Raw genomic sequence first — 13,991 nt, 5'->3', positions numbered from 1 at the left:
AATTTATGAGTAATGGTCCAAATCTGTAATAGAGCTTAAAAATAAAGCTTTAAAAACATTGATCCAGATGCAGAATGATAGGATGAAATAAAAGTTTATTTAGGGCATAAAGTTTAAAAGGCACGTTCATCAATAATTCATTTTTAAAGTGCCCTTAGTATAACCATTTCTATTCTGTATCTTTACCCAATTATAGGTGGCATTGCTAGGAACAGATTTTGACAATAGACTTTCATACAAGAGATGTGTTTGCCTAGAGATTTACTTATAAAAGTAGAATTAATGTCATTTCAAGAAAGAAATTTAACATACCAAAGAAAGTATAACCATTTAGAATACTAAATTGGCCTAGAGGGTTATGACTTAAAAATGAAAAAGAATTAATAATTTTTTTACCAACATATACATTGAGACAGTATTTTTGCCACATCTATTATTTACCTATGTAATAGTTAGGTTCATAATTTTTAGTATCACATCAAAGAGTGTCATTCAACTCCCTGGTGATTTAAACTGAAAAACATAGCTGATTTTTTTTTCAGCTTTGAAGGTCCTGAAAAATAGAGAATGCATATAACTTTCAATTATTGGTAGAAGAGCCAGGCAAATAATATCTTCCATGAATCCTCTTAAAATTAGTTTGCTGATTGATAGATGCTCAATATCTAGAAATGAATGGGTTGCATATAAGAAAATCAGTACATGTTTTCTGTTGCCATCATATATCACAATACAGGCATTCTAGACTGTATTAATTATAGAACTTTATGATCTTATTTATATGCTCTGTGAATTTGATCTTTATTTTAGAATTTCTTTAATCCACTCTGATTCTAATCATCTCAGGACCAACTTTAGTGTATTACAATGAATAGTCATTGGCTAGGTTTATATGTTGTCCAAACAACCAAATGACATGTAGCAAATTCTGCCAATTACCTGAAGTTTTATGTACTTTAAATAGATGAATATTTGAAATATCAAGATGTGTTGTATTTTACAATTAATATTAAAGGATTTATTGTTCACTTTTCACTTGTTTTATGATGTCATTTATATTAAACAAGTTAGTATTATTAGAAATTAAGTTTATTCTGAAAACCTCTCATCTACAGATCTTCAATATTCCCTAACATAAACTAGTACTATAACAGGAAAAAAATCAGTAGCTTACCAAAAAAAAAAAAAAAGCTTTCTCTCTCTCTTTATCTTTCTCTCTCCCTTCCTCCCTTCCCTCACTCCCACCCTCCATCCCTCCCTCCCTTCCTCCCTCCCTCTCTCTCCTCTCTCTTTCTTTCTTTCTTTCTTTTCTTCTTTCCTTCCTTCCTTCCTTCCTTTTTTTCTTTCTCTTTCTTTCACTCTACAGCTATAGCAAGTCGACCCAAGTGTTGTACAGCATTTTAGGTGTCAGGAACATGGACTTCTCCTTCCTTTGCTGTCTGTAGTCTCAGATAGTTACCAGAGTACCAGCCATTGTGTGTTTTCTTCTAGTTTGCAGACAGCAGAAATAACAAGAAATGTTGCACAAACCACTGTGCTTACATCACATTGGCCAAAATTAGTCACATGGCCATGAAGCAAACCACTTTGCCTGAAGTAGGACTACAGATTGTCTTTTTCTCCATAGTGGTAAAATTTTAAAGACTTATAATTAGAGAAGAAGAGAACTCCCCAGGAAGACCACTGGCAGTAACGCACTCTACTAACTGTTCGTTTACTGGTTCCTTTTACTCTAAAATAACATATAAACAGTGAAACAAAAATATGTTTTCAAAATTAGAAAATGTAAGTGCTTTAGATAACCAAGATTAAATAAATGTTATAAATACTACAATATCAACTTAGTTTTAGACGAACATCAAACTTAAGTACTGATTTTTTGGATAGCCAAAGTGAAAAGCATTACCTCAATAACTGGTCACGTTGTTTTCATCATTTTGCAAAATACATTACCGAGGCAAATGAAGCCCTTTGACCCTGAAAAATTACAAAATTTATCTCATGGTAAGTTTTGGGGAGAAAACTGTATATTATGGTTGATAATATTCCTATAACAGGTGCAGGTGCAGTGATTTTTATAAGCTACTTATAGTGTCTTTGAATAAAAGCCAAAATGAAAGCATTATTTTGTGAGTCCCTGAGGAAAAATGATTCAACAAACAAACAAAAAATATTTTGGGGTATTCTGGTTTATATACAAGGAGAGATTTTAGCCTGCCCAGAGGGCTGGATGGACTATGAATGGTTATCTGTAAATATTACTGTTGCTGAAAGATTTCTGAACAAGTGTAGGAAATTAAGGAATAGATTATCTAATTTTCTGTAGTCTGCCAGCATGTTTCAAATCAATTGAGCGCTCTTAACAGCAGGTGTTCTCAAAAGCGAAAGGGGCCTATTTGTTAGCTTTAAGAAGCCAAAAATGGGAAAACATAAAAGAAGTAGAAGCAGAAACCAATTTGCTAAATTTACTAAATTAGACAGTTTATTGAAAAGGTAAGTGAATTTCTCATAGCAGTCATAAAGAAGCTATTTTTGCAATAAAACGTGTGTTTATATCAAAGTCACAAAATTACTTAGTGAATAACTCCCAGTAAATGTAATATTATTAATTGCAACTAAATTATATCTTCTTAGAATTTTTTGATATTTTCAGAGTTTTATGTAGATTATATCTGTTATAATTTTATTGTATGTAATTTACATGATATACAGGCAATAAATGCCTAATGATTATTATGATAAATTTATAGTTTGTTGAATGTTTCATTATTGAGTAATCTCAGATTTGTCCTCAGATGAGAGGGAAAATAAATTCTTGGACCCTAAGTTTTTTAGTCACTTTTATCTAATTTTTGATATGGTAATAATTAAAAGGGAGATGATAAGAAATTGGATGATTAAGCATTTTTATATAGTATGGTTCATTAATAATGCATGAATTATATTCCTGAGTTGGTTCTTCCAAAGTATGAAGCAATTTTTAGATTTAATAAACTAAAATCTCTGAAGAATTAATTTTTGCTTTTAGAAAGCAATTTGGATTGACATCAGAAATTTCTCTTATTTCCGTGTAGGAAGAACCTTTTGTGATGGTCTCTGAAAATGTCTTGGGTAAGCCGAAGAAATACCAGGGCTTCTCCATTGACGTTTTGGATGCCTTATCTAACTACCTGGGTTTTAACTATGAAATTTATGTAGCACCGGATCACAAATATGGAAGCCCACAAGAAGATGGGACATGGAATGGCTTGGTAGGAGAACTAGTCTTTAAGGTAAGAATTTATTTATTTATTTGTCTCATTCCTAAAGGTTCAATAGTAACACCTTGAAGCTGATTTCATATAAAATAAGTGTGATGTAACTAGGTGGTGGTGTATGAGTGCAAAAGCCTCACTTAACACTATTTCATGAACTTTGTGGGAAGAAAAATAGATGACAAAATAAACCTAAATGTTAAAATATATCCTGTAATAGAAAATGGTTTACAAACAGGCCTTTTCTTTGCTCAACTTACCCCCCCAAAACATTTTGTCAGTACATGGTACATGATGAAATCACAATGTAACTTACACATAGAATTTGTACTATTGTTTTCTTTTAAAAAATATGATGTTATTAGAAAAAAATTAAAACATTCACCACTTAGAAACTAATCATTTAGTTCTCGGATCTAATGTATAGTTTTCAGTCTATATATAAGCATATATTTTTCTTTGTTCTTTCAGTTCTCAGAAAGGTGTATAAAACCCCTATGTCTTTCTTTAGTCCTGTCAGAATTTGCTTCAGTTTTTTCAGGCTCTGTTTTGTCCATAGACGTTCATAATTATTATGTTTTCCTTGTAAATTATTGAATAGTTGGATTTAGGTTTATAACTTACTATTTGGTTTATATGTATACTATTTTTTTTCTCTGTTGCTTCTTTTCCTGTCTTTCTTGGGGTTAATTAAATATATTTCAGTATTTGATTTTATTATTCCTATTGCCTTTTTAGTTGTCTCCCTTTGCATTTTTGTTTGCAGTTAGTCTAGAGGTCATAATATGCATTCTTAATTTACCACATTCTATCTAAAGTTAGTATTTTACTACTTCTCATAAAAAGTAATACACTTTCAGCAATACAATTTCATTTTTGCTATGTGGTCACATATTTATGTTTTATTAACCTCATACCAAATATCATAGTTTTTAATGAATAAAAAGAAGGAAAAAAGACAGTTGCTGGGATTTAATTACTTATCTACCATGTCTGGGCTCTTTATTCCTTACAAATATTTGAGTTCTCATTTGGTATCATTTGCCTTCAACCTTAAGAACTTTAGAATGTCTTGAAGTACAGTCCTTTGTAGGGAGCACATACGCTCAACTTTTGTTTACCTTGAAATGTCTTTTTTAACCTTAATTTTAAAATTATATTCTTACTAGATATCAAACTCTGAATTTACAGAGTTTTTAAATATTCATCATTCAAAAGGTGTGATTCTATCATCTTTTGCCATATGTATTTCTCATAAGAAATTAGCCATCATCTGTATGCTGATTCTTTTTATATAGTATATGTTTGTATGTGTTGGTAGCCATTTTATAATTTTCTCTTCATTTTTGGTGCTTATAAATTTAATTATGATATTCTAGATATGATTTTCTTTGCATTTATTGTGCTGAGAGTTCACTAAACTTCTAGGATATGTTACATTTATAAACATTTCTTCAAATCTTTTTTATCCTTTTTGCTTTCTCTTCTTGATTTGAGGCTCAAAGAACATTCAAGTAAGATTACTTAATGTCTCCTGTCACTGAGGCCTTGCTTATTCTATTAAGATATTTTTACTCTCTGATTTTCCAATTTGGCAATTTGTCTTGATCTGCCTTCAAGTTTACTGATATTCTGCCATCTTCAAATTTTTGTTAAGTCCATTCAGTAGCTTTTTCATTCTAGATTGCTTATTTTTTCTTTCTAGACTTTCAATTTTTTAAAATAATTTTTTAATTTTTCTGCTGAGTTTTCCTTTTTTTTATCAATTATGACTATCTTTTCTTAAAAGTCTGTAATCACATTTATAATGGCTTTTTTAAAGTTCTCGTTTGCTAAAATTTCAACATCTTATCTCAGAATACATTATATTTTCCTGGTTTTTCACATTTCTGGTTATATTTGATTACATATTGGACCTTGTGGTTGATACAGTGTTAAGACTTGTGATTATGTCTCTGAGATTGTATATTCTGAAAAAGACTGATTTTGGTTCAGTGGATAGTTAAATCACTATCTGTTCCTCTTGAATTTGTGGGGATTTAGCCTTAAACATTGTTAAAGCAGGTCTATTTAATTTAGTGTTAGTTCCTAGGGCAAATCCCTTGGTTTTTGTAATCCACGAGTTTCTAAAATAAGAGCCTTTTGGAGTTTCTGGGGAAAGCCTGTGGTTCTCCTCAAGCCCTTCTGACTTAGAGGAACTCAAAATTCAGTCTCTATCTTCCCTGTCATAGGCAACTATTGTAATCCCCTCTTCAGCACTTTTAGCCTTCTAGCCATTACTTTTTGCTAGTTTTCCTAGGATCTCTTCCATACATGTGCAGTTTAGCAGTCAGCTAAGGATTTTTATAGTTTATACACAGATTTTGGGGCTCACTCTTCTGTGGCATCCTCCTTCTTGTGTTTCCCTTTTCAATTTCTGGCCACCCTAGCTGATTCAAACTCTATCCTCTTACAAGTTAGTTAACAAGACTGACTTTCTACCTGAGCTCTGTCCACCCCATATCCCCTGAACTGAGGTAGGTCCTCAATGAATAAGCCTTGCAAAGGAGGGCCCCACCCAGTGCACGTACCATTTTCAAGTGCTGAATACCCTGTAGTTTCTGCCTGCTCTTGGTTGCTCTCCAGTCCTTTCTATTTTTTTTTTCAATTTGATCCTGAATTTACAATTTTCATTTTTATAGGGCTAGTTTAATACAAACTAGTGAATCATTGCTAGAATTAGTATAATTTCTCAAATGCTTTAAAGAACTCAGAAACCTAAAGGATCTAACCTAAATCATTTTAAAGGAATAGAAACGAGTAGAATAAAAGGTTTCTTAAGGCAGTGGTAGGAAAAATAACAAAGTTATTTCTACATTGTATAAAATCCTATTGAATTTGGTCTATTTAATATATAAGTTACATATAGAATTTTATTGCAGAAACATTAATATCATTATTTTTCTATTAAAATCATGCCACTTTTTTGTTCTTTTAAAACTCACAGGCTGAGCATAGTGGCTCACACCTGTAATCCCAGCACTTTGGGAGGCCGAGGCTGGTGTATCATGAGGTCAAGAGATTGAGACCAACCTGGTCAACATGGTGAAACCCCATCTCTACTAAAAATACAAAAATTAGCTGGATGTGGTGGCATGCCCCTGTAGTCCCAGCTACTCAGGAGGCTGAGGCAGGAGAATTGCTCAAACCTGGGAGGTAGAGGTTGCAGTGAGCAGAGATCACGCCACTGCACTCCAGCCTGGGTGACAGAACAAGACTCTGTCTCAAAACAAACAAACAAACAAAAACTCCCAAATTCAGGGTTCTACCTTTATATTTCTAAGGGCTCTTTCCTGATCTGAACCCAGATTGGCAATTATATTAAAATCACTGTAAAGAAAAGGCATTTTACAAATTTATTCTATATAGTGGTTAAAACCTTTAATGAGTTATTAAGCTAATAAACCACACTTGCTAGATGCAAATTAAACATAAAAAGAATTCAAATTAGTATGTTGTGTTGTTTTTCGTTTGTTGTACATGCTTGCACTAGTTAGTTTAAATTTTGGAGACTTGCTTTTTTACCTATGAGTAAGGAGTCCAAGTATGTTAATGGTAAGGTCATTTCCAACTACAGTGTTTTGAAAATATAAGTTTATTGCATAACAATCATACACAAGAAATAGTATGTTCTTCACAAAAAAAATTCATCATATTATTTGCCTGTAAGGTCATGTCATTATTGCATATTTATGTATAGTTTAGAGGGAGTCTTTTTGCAAACAAAAGATTGAGGCTTAAAGAAACTGACATATGATTTTTAGACAGAAAAAAATATAAAACTATTTATTGCAACTAGGTTCTTACTTTGTTCAAGCTGATATTTAGCCACACTGACTAGGCTTTAGGAAAACTATTAAGCAGGTGGAGGAGAAGAAACCTATGAAAGGACTTAGTTGGAGTAGGTAGAGAGATTAAAAGAAAATTGAGAAAATGGGTTGCATGAATGCCGACAGAAAATAACATTTCAAGAAGGAAAGAGCAGCCAACATTAGAAAATGACAATCAAGATAAAGGTACATAACATTCCCTTAACTGTATTCTAACTGTTATCAGTAAAGACATAAGTTCTAATTTTTAACAATTACAAATGTTAATTCAATTATATAAATGAAATTTTAATCAAACACTATAAAATAATTTAGCTTTCCAAGAAAATTCATAATATTCAAACTCTATGAGGTGTATTTACCCCTGTAAAGCAAAAGACATCATTGAAATGTCATAATAATATTATGATGGCACTCCAGAAAGGCAAGCTTATAATTGTTATTATACCTTCTAATAATATATATATTTTTTGAATCTAAGTATATTTTAAATAAATATTGTCAATGAATATCTCTGTACATGATAATATGACTTTAAAAAATAATGGGATTAACTAATGTTTGCCTAAGAGGCTGCCAAAACTAAAATAATGTTTCACATAGAGAAATTATGTGTCATAATGATTATGGACAAACCATCACATTAAAGAAGAGTCAAACATATGATGTACATATAGAGTCTATTTAAAAACTAATAGTAAAGTATCCTATATCCTTCTCTGCCTCACTACTTTTATAATTTTCTGCAAATCATCTGTTTTTAACATTTATGAAAACAGAAATCTTGCCAAAATATGTGAAATAGATAAATGAGAGATATCTTCTGCTTAGCACAGGAGAAATTATTAAGGGTGAGTTAATGTAACTGAGAAATTACTTTCTCCTAGTTTAGAAAGGAAAAGAGGCCCACAGAGAACTTTATATAAGAAATAACAAGCATATCAAGTTTGGAATAGAAGTACCAAAAAATAAAATTAAAAACAAAGATAACTCTGAGTTAGATACAGTTGGATGTTTTGTGATGTAGTTTCTTATTTGGGTAGCTTTAAAGTCAGCAGCTTTTAAAGTGTAGTATTTAGGGATACTAGAAGACTTTCCAAGGGGCAAGCCAGTATATTTAGCACAAAAAAATTTCAAGGAGTTGAGTGACATTTTGAAATAGAAACTAAAAACTTCCTTTTTCATATATTCATTCACGTGAAAAAGATTTCTATGAAGTAAAAAAATACAGAAATTAAATCTGGATGCGAAACTCTACCTCATTTAAACCATAATTAGCATTGACCCATGGATGCCTAAATTATTTTTTAACAAAGCTCTATCCAAAACATTGTAAGCTGCATTTCTAATAAAATTTTATTTTTATAGACACGATGAATCAATAGATTTATACTAATCTAATCATGACTCAATTCAAAAAAAGGTTTTATACCTAAAACCTTATAGTCACCAATTATTTAATAAAGATTTTAACTTTAATTTGCATGCATATTTTTATGCAAAAATACTTCGGTGATCCAAGAAAAGACTTTCAAACATACATTGCTATTGCATTTGCATTACAATTTTGTGAGAGTGGAGAAAAACATAAATATAGTTCAAGCATAAAATAAAATAATATAAATATTCTACCTATTAAAGCATGAGGTCAAACCATTATGATACTTGGATTCTAATGGATATATTTTTGAAAGTGGCTTGACAATTTTATTTTAAATTGTCAATATTTACAACACAATAAATAAGTCAGTGCCCATGTTCACTCAGGAAAATGAAAACCATTCCTAGAATTTTGAAAAGAGGAGAATTTAATATGGGGGAATGATCACAAAGGTGCTAGAAGGAATGAAAGAGCAAAAGAAGAACAGAGTAGGACCTTGGAAAAGCAAAAAGAAAAGAGTAAAATACAGATCTCTAGTGCTACTGATTTGCCAGTTGACTGTATCTGCCAGACATTTGCACCTTGGTCAGAGCTGGAATTGCCAAAAAGTTGCTGCCCGTGCCCTAGCTGCTGGAATTGAGAATCACCTACTGCCACTGCTATTGCAGCCACTGAAATAATCATTTAAAGCAGAAGGCTCTTTTCTTTCTTTTCCTGTTGATATCTTAAATGGTTTCCCTCTGGTGGAAGTTATGGAGAAGTCAGATGGCAAAGGAGCCTGGGAAATGTGGTTTGCAGATTCCTATCCCTATAAGGCTCACAGTATATAGCAGAGTAGAAAATGGTAGGTATAGATTTAAGAGAAAACAGGTAATGATCAATACTGTCTGTAAATTGCACCCTTTACAATTGTCTAAATGATTGCAAAATTAATATGTCAGTTATAAATGTGAAGAGGTACATACATAAAAAATTCCTTTGAGGGTTATGTAAAGGAAAAAGCTTGATGATTAATACAATGGAAGATTTATTTTACACAAAGAACATGACTGATAGTTTTGGATTTAATAATAACCTGTAGATAATCCTTCAGCATAATTTCACCTGGCAGTTTCAGCCACCTAGAAATTAAATTTCTTCATATCAACATACTAACTGATTATCAAATGCTAAATTATATGACAAGAATTTTATTCCCCAAGGAAAATAGATATAACAATGGAATAAAGCCAGAACCCAGGAAAATGGAAAAGAAGGAAGAATAATGGACTAAATTGTAAATCTGTAAAATTAGGAAAAAATACTGTACTTAGCATGTAACTATTAATAGTGATGTTTCCATGTTAAAATATGGCACCATTGCGAGTCCTATCTCTCAATTTCTAAAATTCTAATGTAACTCTAGGCTTTTTTGTCACTGCTCCCACCCATGGGGTTTCACAAGAGTAAAGAATGTTTCTGAAGGTAGACATATAATATTGGAGCATAATATGATACTATTTAGTGATTATAATGCCAATAATGTCATTTTCTGAGGAATAAAATGCTCCCAAGACTAAACAGAATAAATCAGCTGCCTGTGCTACACAGCTTTCCTCATTTTTCATGGTTGACACGAAGTTTGGCAATTTTTTTTTTTTTTTTTGAGATGAAATTTCGCTCTTGTTACCCAGGCTGGAGTGCAATGGCGTGATCTCAGCTCATCGCAACCTCCTCCTCCTGGGTTCAGGCAATTCTGCCTCAGCCTCCTGAGTAGCTGGGATTACAGGCACACGCCACTATGCCCAGCTAATTTTTTGTATTTTTAGTAGAGACGGGGTTTCACCATGTTGACCAGGATGGTCTTGATCTTTTGACCTCGTGATCCACCTGCCTCGGCCTCCCAAAGTGCTGGGATTACAGGTGTGAGCCACAGCGCCCGGCCCAGTTTGGCAAATCTTTAGATTTATTAGGTAAATAAATTTCTATGATGGGTATTTTAATTCATCAATGTATTAACAATAGGAAACATGTATTCACCTGGAGGCTTATACATATTTTATTTATTTATTTTTATTTTTTATTTTTTAATTTATTTTACTTTAGGTGCATACTGTATCTGGCATTTCTCCCCATGTTATCCCTTCCCACCCTCCTCTCCCTCCTCATCCCCCATTGTCTCTCCCCTACCTCCCCCCAACTGTCCCCTGTGTGTGATGCTCCTCTTCCTGAGTCCACGTGTTCTTGTTGTTCAACACCCACCTATGAGTGAGAACATACGGTGCTTGGCTTTCTGTTCTTGGGTCAGTGTGCTTAGAATGATGGTTTTCAGATTCATCCAAGTCCCTACAAAGGACACAAACTCAATGTTTTTTTATGGCTGCATAGTATTCCATGGTGTATATGTACCACATTTTCTTTGTCCAGTCTATTGTTGATGGGAATTGAGTTGGTTCCAGGCCTTTGTTATTGTACACAGGGCTGCAATGAACATATATGTGCATGTGTCTTTATAGTAGAATGATTTTTAGTTCTTTGGGTATATACCCAATAGTGGGATTGCTGGGTCAAATGGAATTTCTATTTCTAGATCCTTGAGAAATCGCCACACTGTCTTCCACAATGGTTGAACTAATTTATACTCCCACCAACTGTGTAAGAATGTTCCTATTTCTCCACATCCTCTCCAGGATCTGTTGTCTCCAGATTTTTTAATCATCGCCATTCTAACTGGCTTGAGATGATATCTCAGTGTGGTTGCAATCTACCCATCTGACAAAGGGCTATTATTTTGTTTTATTTATTTAGAGATGGAGCCTCACTCTGTTGCTCAGGCTGGAGTGCAGTGGTGCAATCATGGCTTGCTACAACCTCTGCCTCCTGGGCTCATGTGATTCCCCTGCCTCAGCCTCTGAAATAGCTGGGATTACAGGCACATGCCACCATGCCCAGATAATTTTTGAATTTTTAGTAGAGAGAGGGTTTCGCCATGTTGGCCAGGCTGGTCTCAAACTCCTGACCTCAGGTAATCTTCCTGCCACAGTCTTCTAAAGTGCTGGAACTACTGGCATTAGCGCTTGCACCCTGCCTATAAATATTTTAAATATTTTAAAACATACACCACTTAACAAGTGTTAAGCACATTGCGTGGTCAAAGTGTATGGGGGATGCCAGTGTGAGTAAGACATAGACATCAATCATGAAAAAATTTCATTGATGGCCTCTATGTGCTATGTACTGTGCTAGGCACTGGAGACGCAAAGAAATAAACATGGTTCTTGCCCTTGAAGAGATCTTGTCTTAATGAGAAACACAGAGGTTAAACTAGATAATTATAATACAATGCACTAGGTGCAATGATGGAGAAAGAAAGCAACAAGGATGGTAGAGTAAAGGTAAATTTCCTGAAGGAGGAGAAATGTAGCCTGCTGACAAAATAACAAGCAGTAATTATCTAGGTAAAGAGGGACTAGCAGAAAGTGAAGGACATCTACTGACTGACACAAGAGTAGAAGTAAAGGCAGAAAGGTTAGAAGTAGCATGGAAAGTGGGACAAAATTTTGCAGCACTCCAAGCAAAAAGTGACAAGAATCTGTCGTACCATACTAATGTGGTGAATAGAAAGAAAGAAAGGAAATTAGAGATGAAAAGGAGGTAGATAAACAAAATTTAATGACCAGGATATGGAGAAGGGAGAAGTCCGGGATAACTCATCGGTTCATAGTACAAATACATAAAAGGATGGTTGTGTAACTAATTGCTGAAAAAGATTTAGAGGAGGAGGACAGTTTAGAATAGGGTGAGCTGGATATGTAGCACTCTGAAGCTCACTGTGAAAGTACAATAAGAGGTATATACATTTGGTAGTTAGCAACCTGTGGGCGGTAGTTGAAAGCATGAAAGTGCATCAGATTGCCAAAAAGAACACACGGAGTTAGAGGATCACTGGGCTAATCTTAGGATGAAACTCGAAGAAAGCTCTCACTTAAGAATTGACATAAGAACAGAATTTATGAAAAAAAAAGAAAGTTTCAAAAAATAAGCTATGACTAGCAGTGTCAGAACTATTTGAGATGTTGATGATAAGAACTGCCAAATGTTCACTAGATTGGCCATTTGGGAGTTGTTGGTTACTCAAGCCAGAACTCTTTTGGTAGCATAGTGGGAGAAAAAGCCAGACTGCAAAATATGATGGAAAAACTTGGATGTGAAAAGGTGAAAACGACATTCATATGTTTTATTCTTTCAGAAACTGTAGATGGAGAGGGGAAGAGAGAAAGAGATAATACTTGGAAGGGTCATGGGTTTGGGTAGTTTTTGTTTGTTTTTAAGTTAACAGAGACTTGAGTAAAATTATAAGCTAAGGAAGAAAAAGAAAGAAGGAAAATTTAATATAAGAAAGTCAGTTAACATGTGAAGGATAAATATCCCAGAACAGATTCTACTCCATCAAAAATGATTAAACTGAAAATTGATTTCGATGAGGTAAAGATGTTACTTTGATACTGGAAATAATATGATGAAAATGTGTATGTTAATAATAGATAGGCAAGAGATTGGAAAATTGAGGAAGATGCTTTCTTATTACTTCAAATTTCTTCATAAAAAATTGGAGATTAAGTATGTTGACAGTGGTGGGATTATGTATTATGTAACAGTCTCCAGGAGAGAGGTGAAGATTGAAATAGACATTGAGGAAAGGGGAAGTGACTGTTAAATCAGAATAGATAAAAAGAATAGATCAGTGGCACTAAAGACTGAGCTGAGGTTTATATGAAACTGACACTTTCTCACTGCTGCTAGTCTACATAACAGTGTGATTTTCTTCAGCTGAGACTGAATGCCCAAGTCTAGGAGCAGAGATGAAAACATTCATATCAAGGTTAAGACATGGTGAATAAACTTGGTAAGGGAATTAAGTGACATGAAAGAAGAGCTTAAATGATCAAGGAAGCATAGCCGTGATCAGAGACAGAACTTGGACAAAATTTTGGAAAATTAATTTGGAAATTAATCAGAAGATCAAATGAAGTTGAAAAACAGGTGAAGGGTGAGTGAAGATGTGAAAGAGTAGGTTAGAAAGAGATAACCAGAGACTGAAATGTGTAAGTTGTAGAGTTTGACCTTGAGGTTCATGGCAGAATGTTAGAGAAGATAAAAGAAACTGGAGTTTAAAATAGCTCACAATGGGGTGATGGAGAGAGGAACGAATTGGTGAAGCATAGGAGATATTTAGGATAGTAAAACTATTTTGGATGATACTGTAATGATGGCTACACTGCTGACATTATGCATTTGTCACAACCTATAGAAAGAATAAACACTAATGTAAACTATACACTCTAGTTAATAATCGTATTGATTTTGGTTCATTAGTCAGGCAAGGTAGCTCATGCTTATAATCCCAACACTTTGGGAGACCAAAATGGGAAGATCCCTTGAGGCCAGGAGTTTGAGAACAACCTGCATAACATAGACAGACCCCGCCTCTACAAAACAATAAAAATT

The 13,991-nt window shown here is 33.6% G+C and overlaps 1 protein-coding gene across 5 annotated transcripts in view; it reads left to right on the top strand.

Moving 5' to 3' along the window:
• The window catches only part of GRID2 (glutamate ionotropic receptor delta type subunit 2), a 1,554,413-nt gene that overhangs the window by 1,158,676 nt on the left and 381,746 nt on the right, over positions 1–13,991 (top strand). For all 5 annotated transcript variants that reach the window (XM_035294542.3, XM_035294543.3, XM_002745586.7 and 2 more), the window contains one exon: positions 3,075–3,272. In XM_035294542.3, coding sequence (XP_035150433.1) covers positions 3,075–3,272 — 198 coding nt within the window. The remainder of the gene's footprint in view (positions 1–3,074; positions 3,273–13,991) is intronic.

The sequence above is a fragment of the Callithrix jacchus genome, chromosome 3, assembly GCF_049354715.1.
Source record: "Callithrix jacchus isolate 240 chromosome 3, calJac240_pri, whole genome shotgun sequence".
NCBI lineage: Eukaryota > Metazoa > Chordata > Mammalia > Primates > Cebidae > Callithrix > Callithrix jacchus.
Note: the sequence above shows the minus strand (reverse complement) of the source record. Positions and strands in the feature narration are given on the sequence as shown.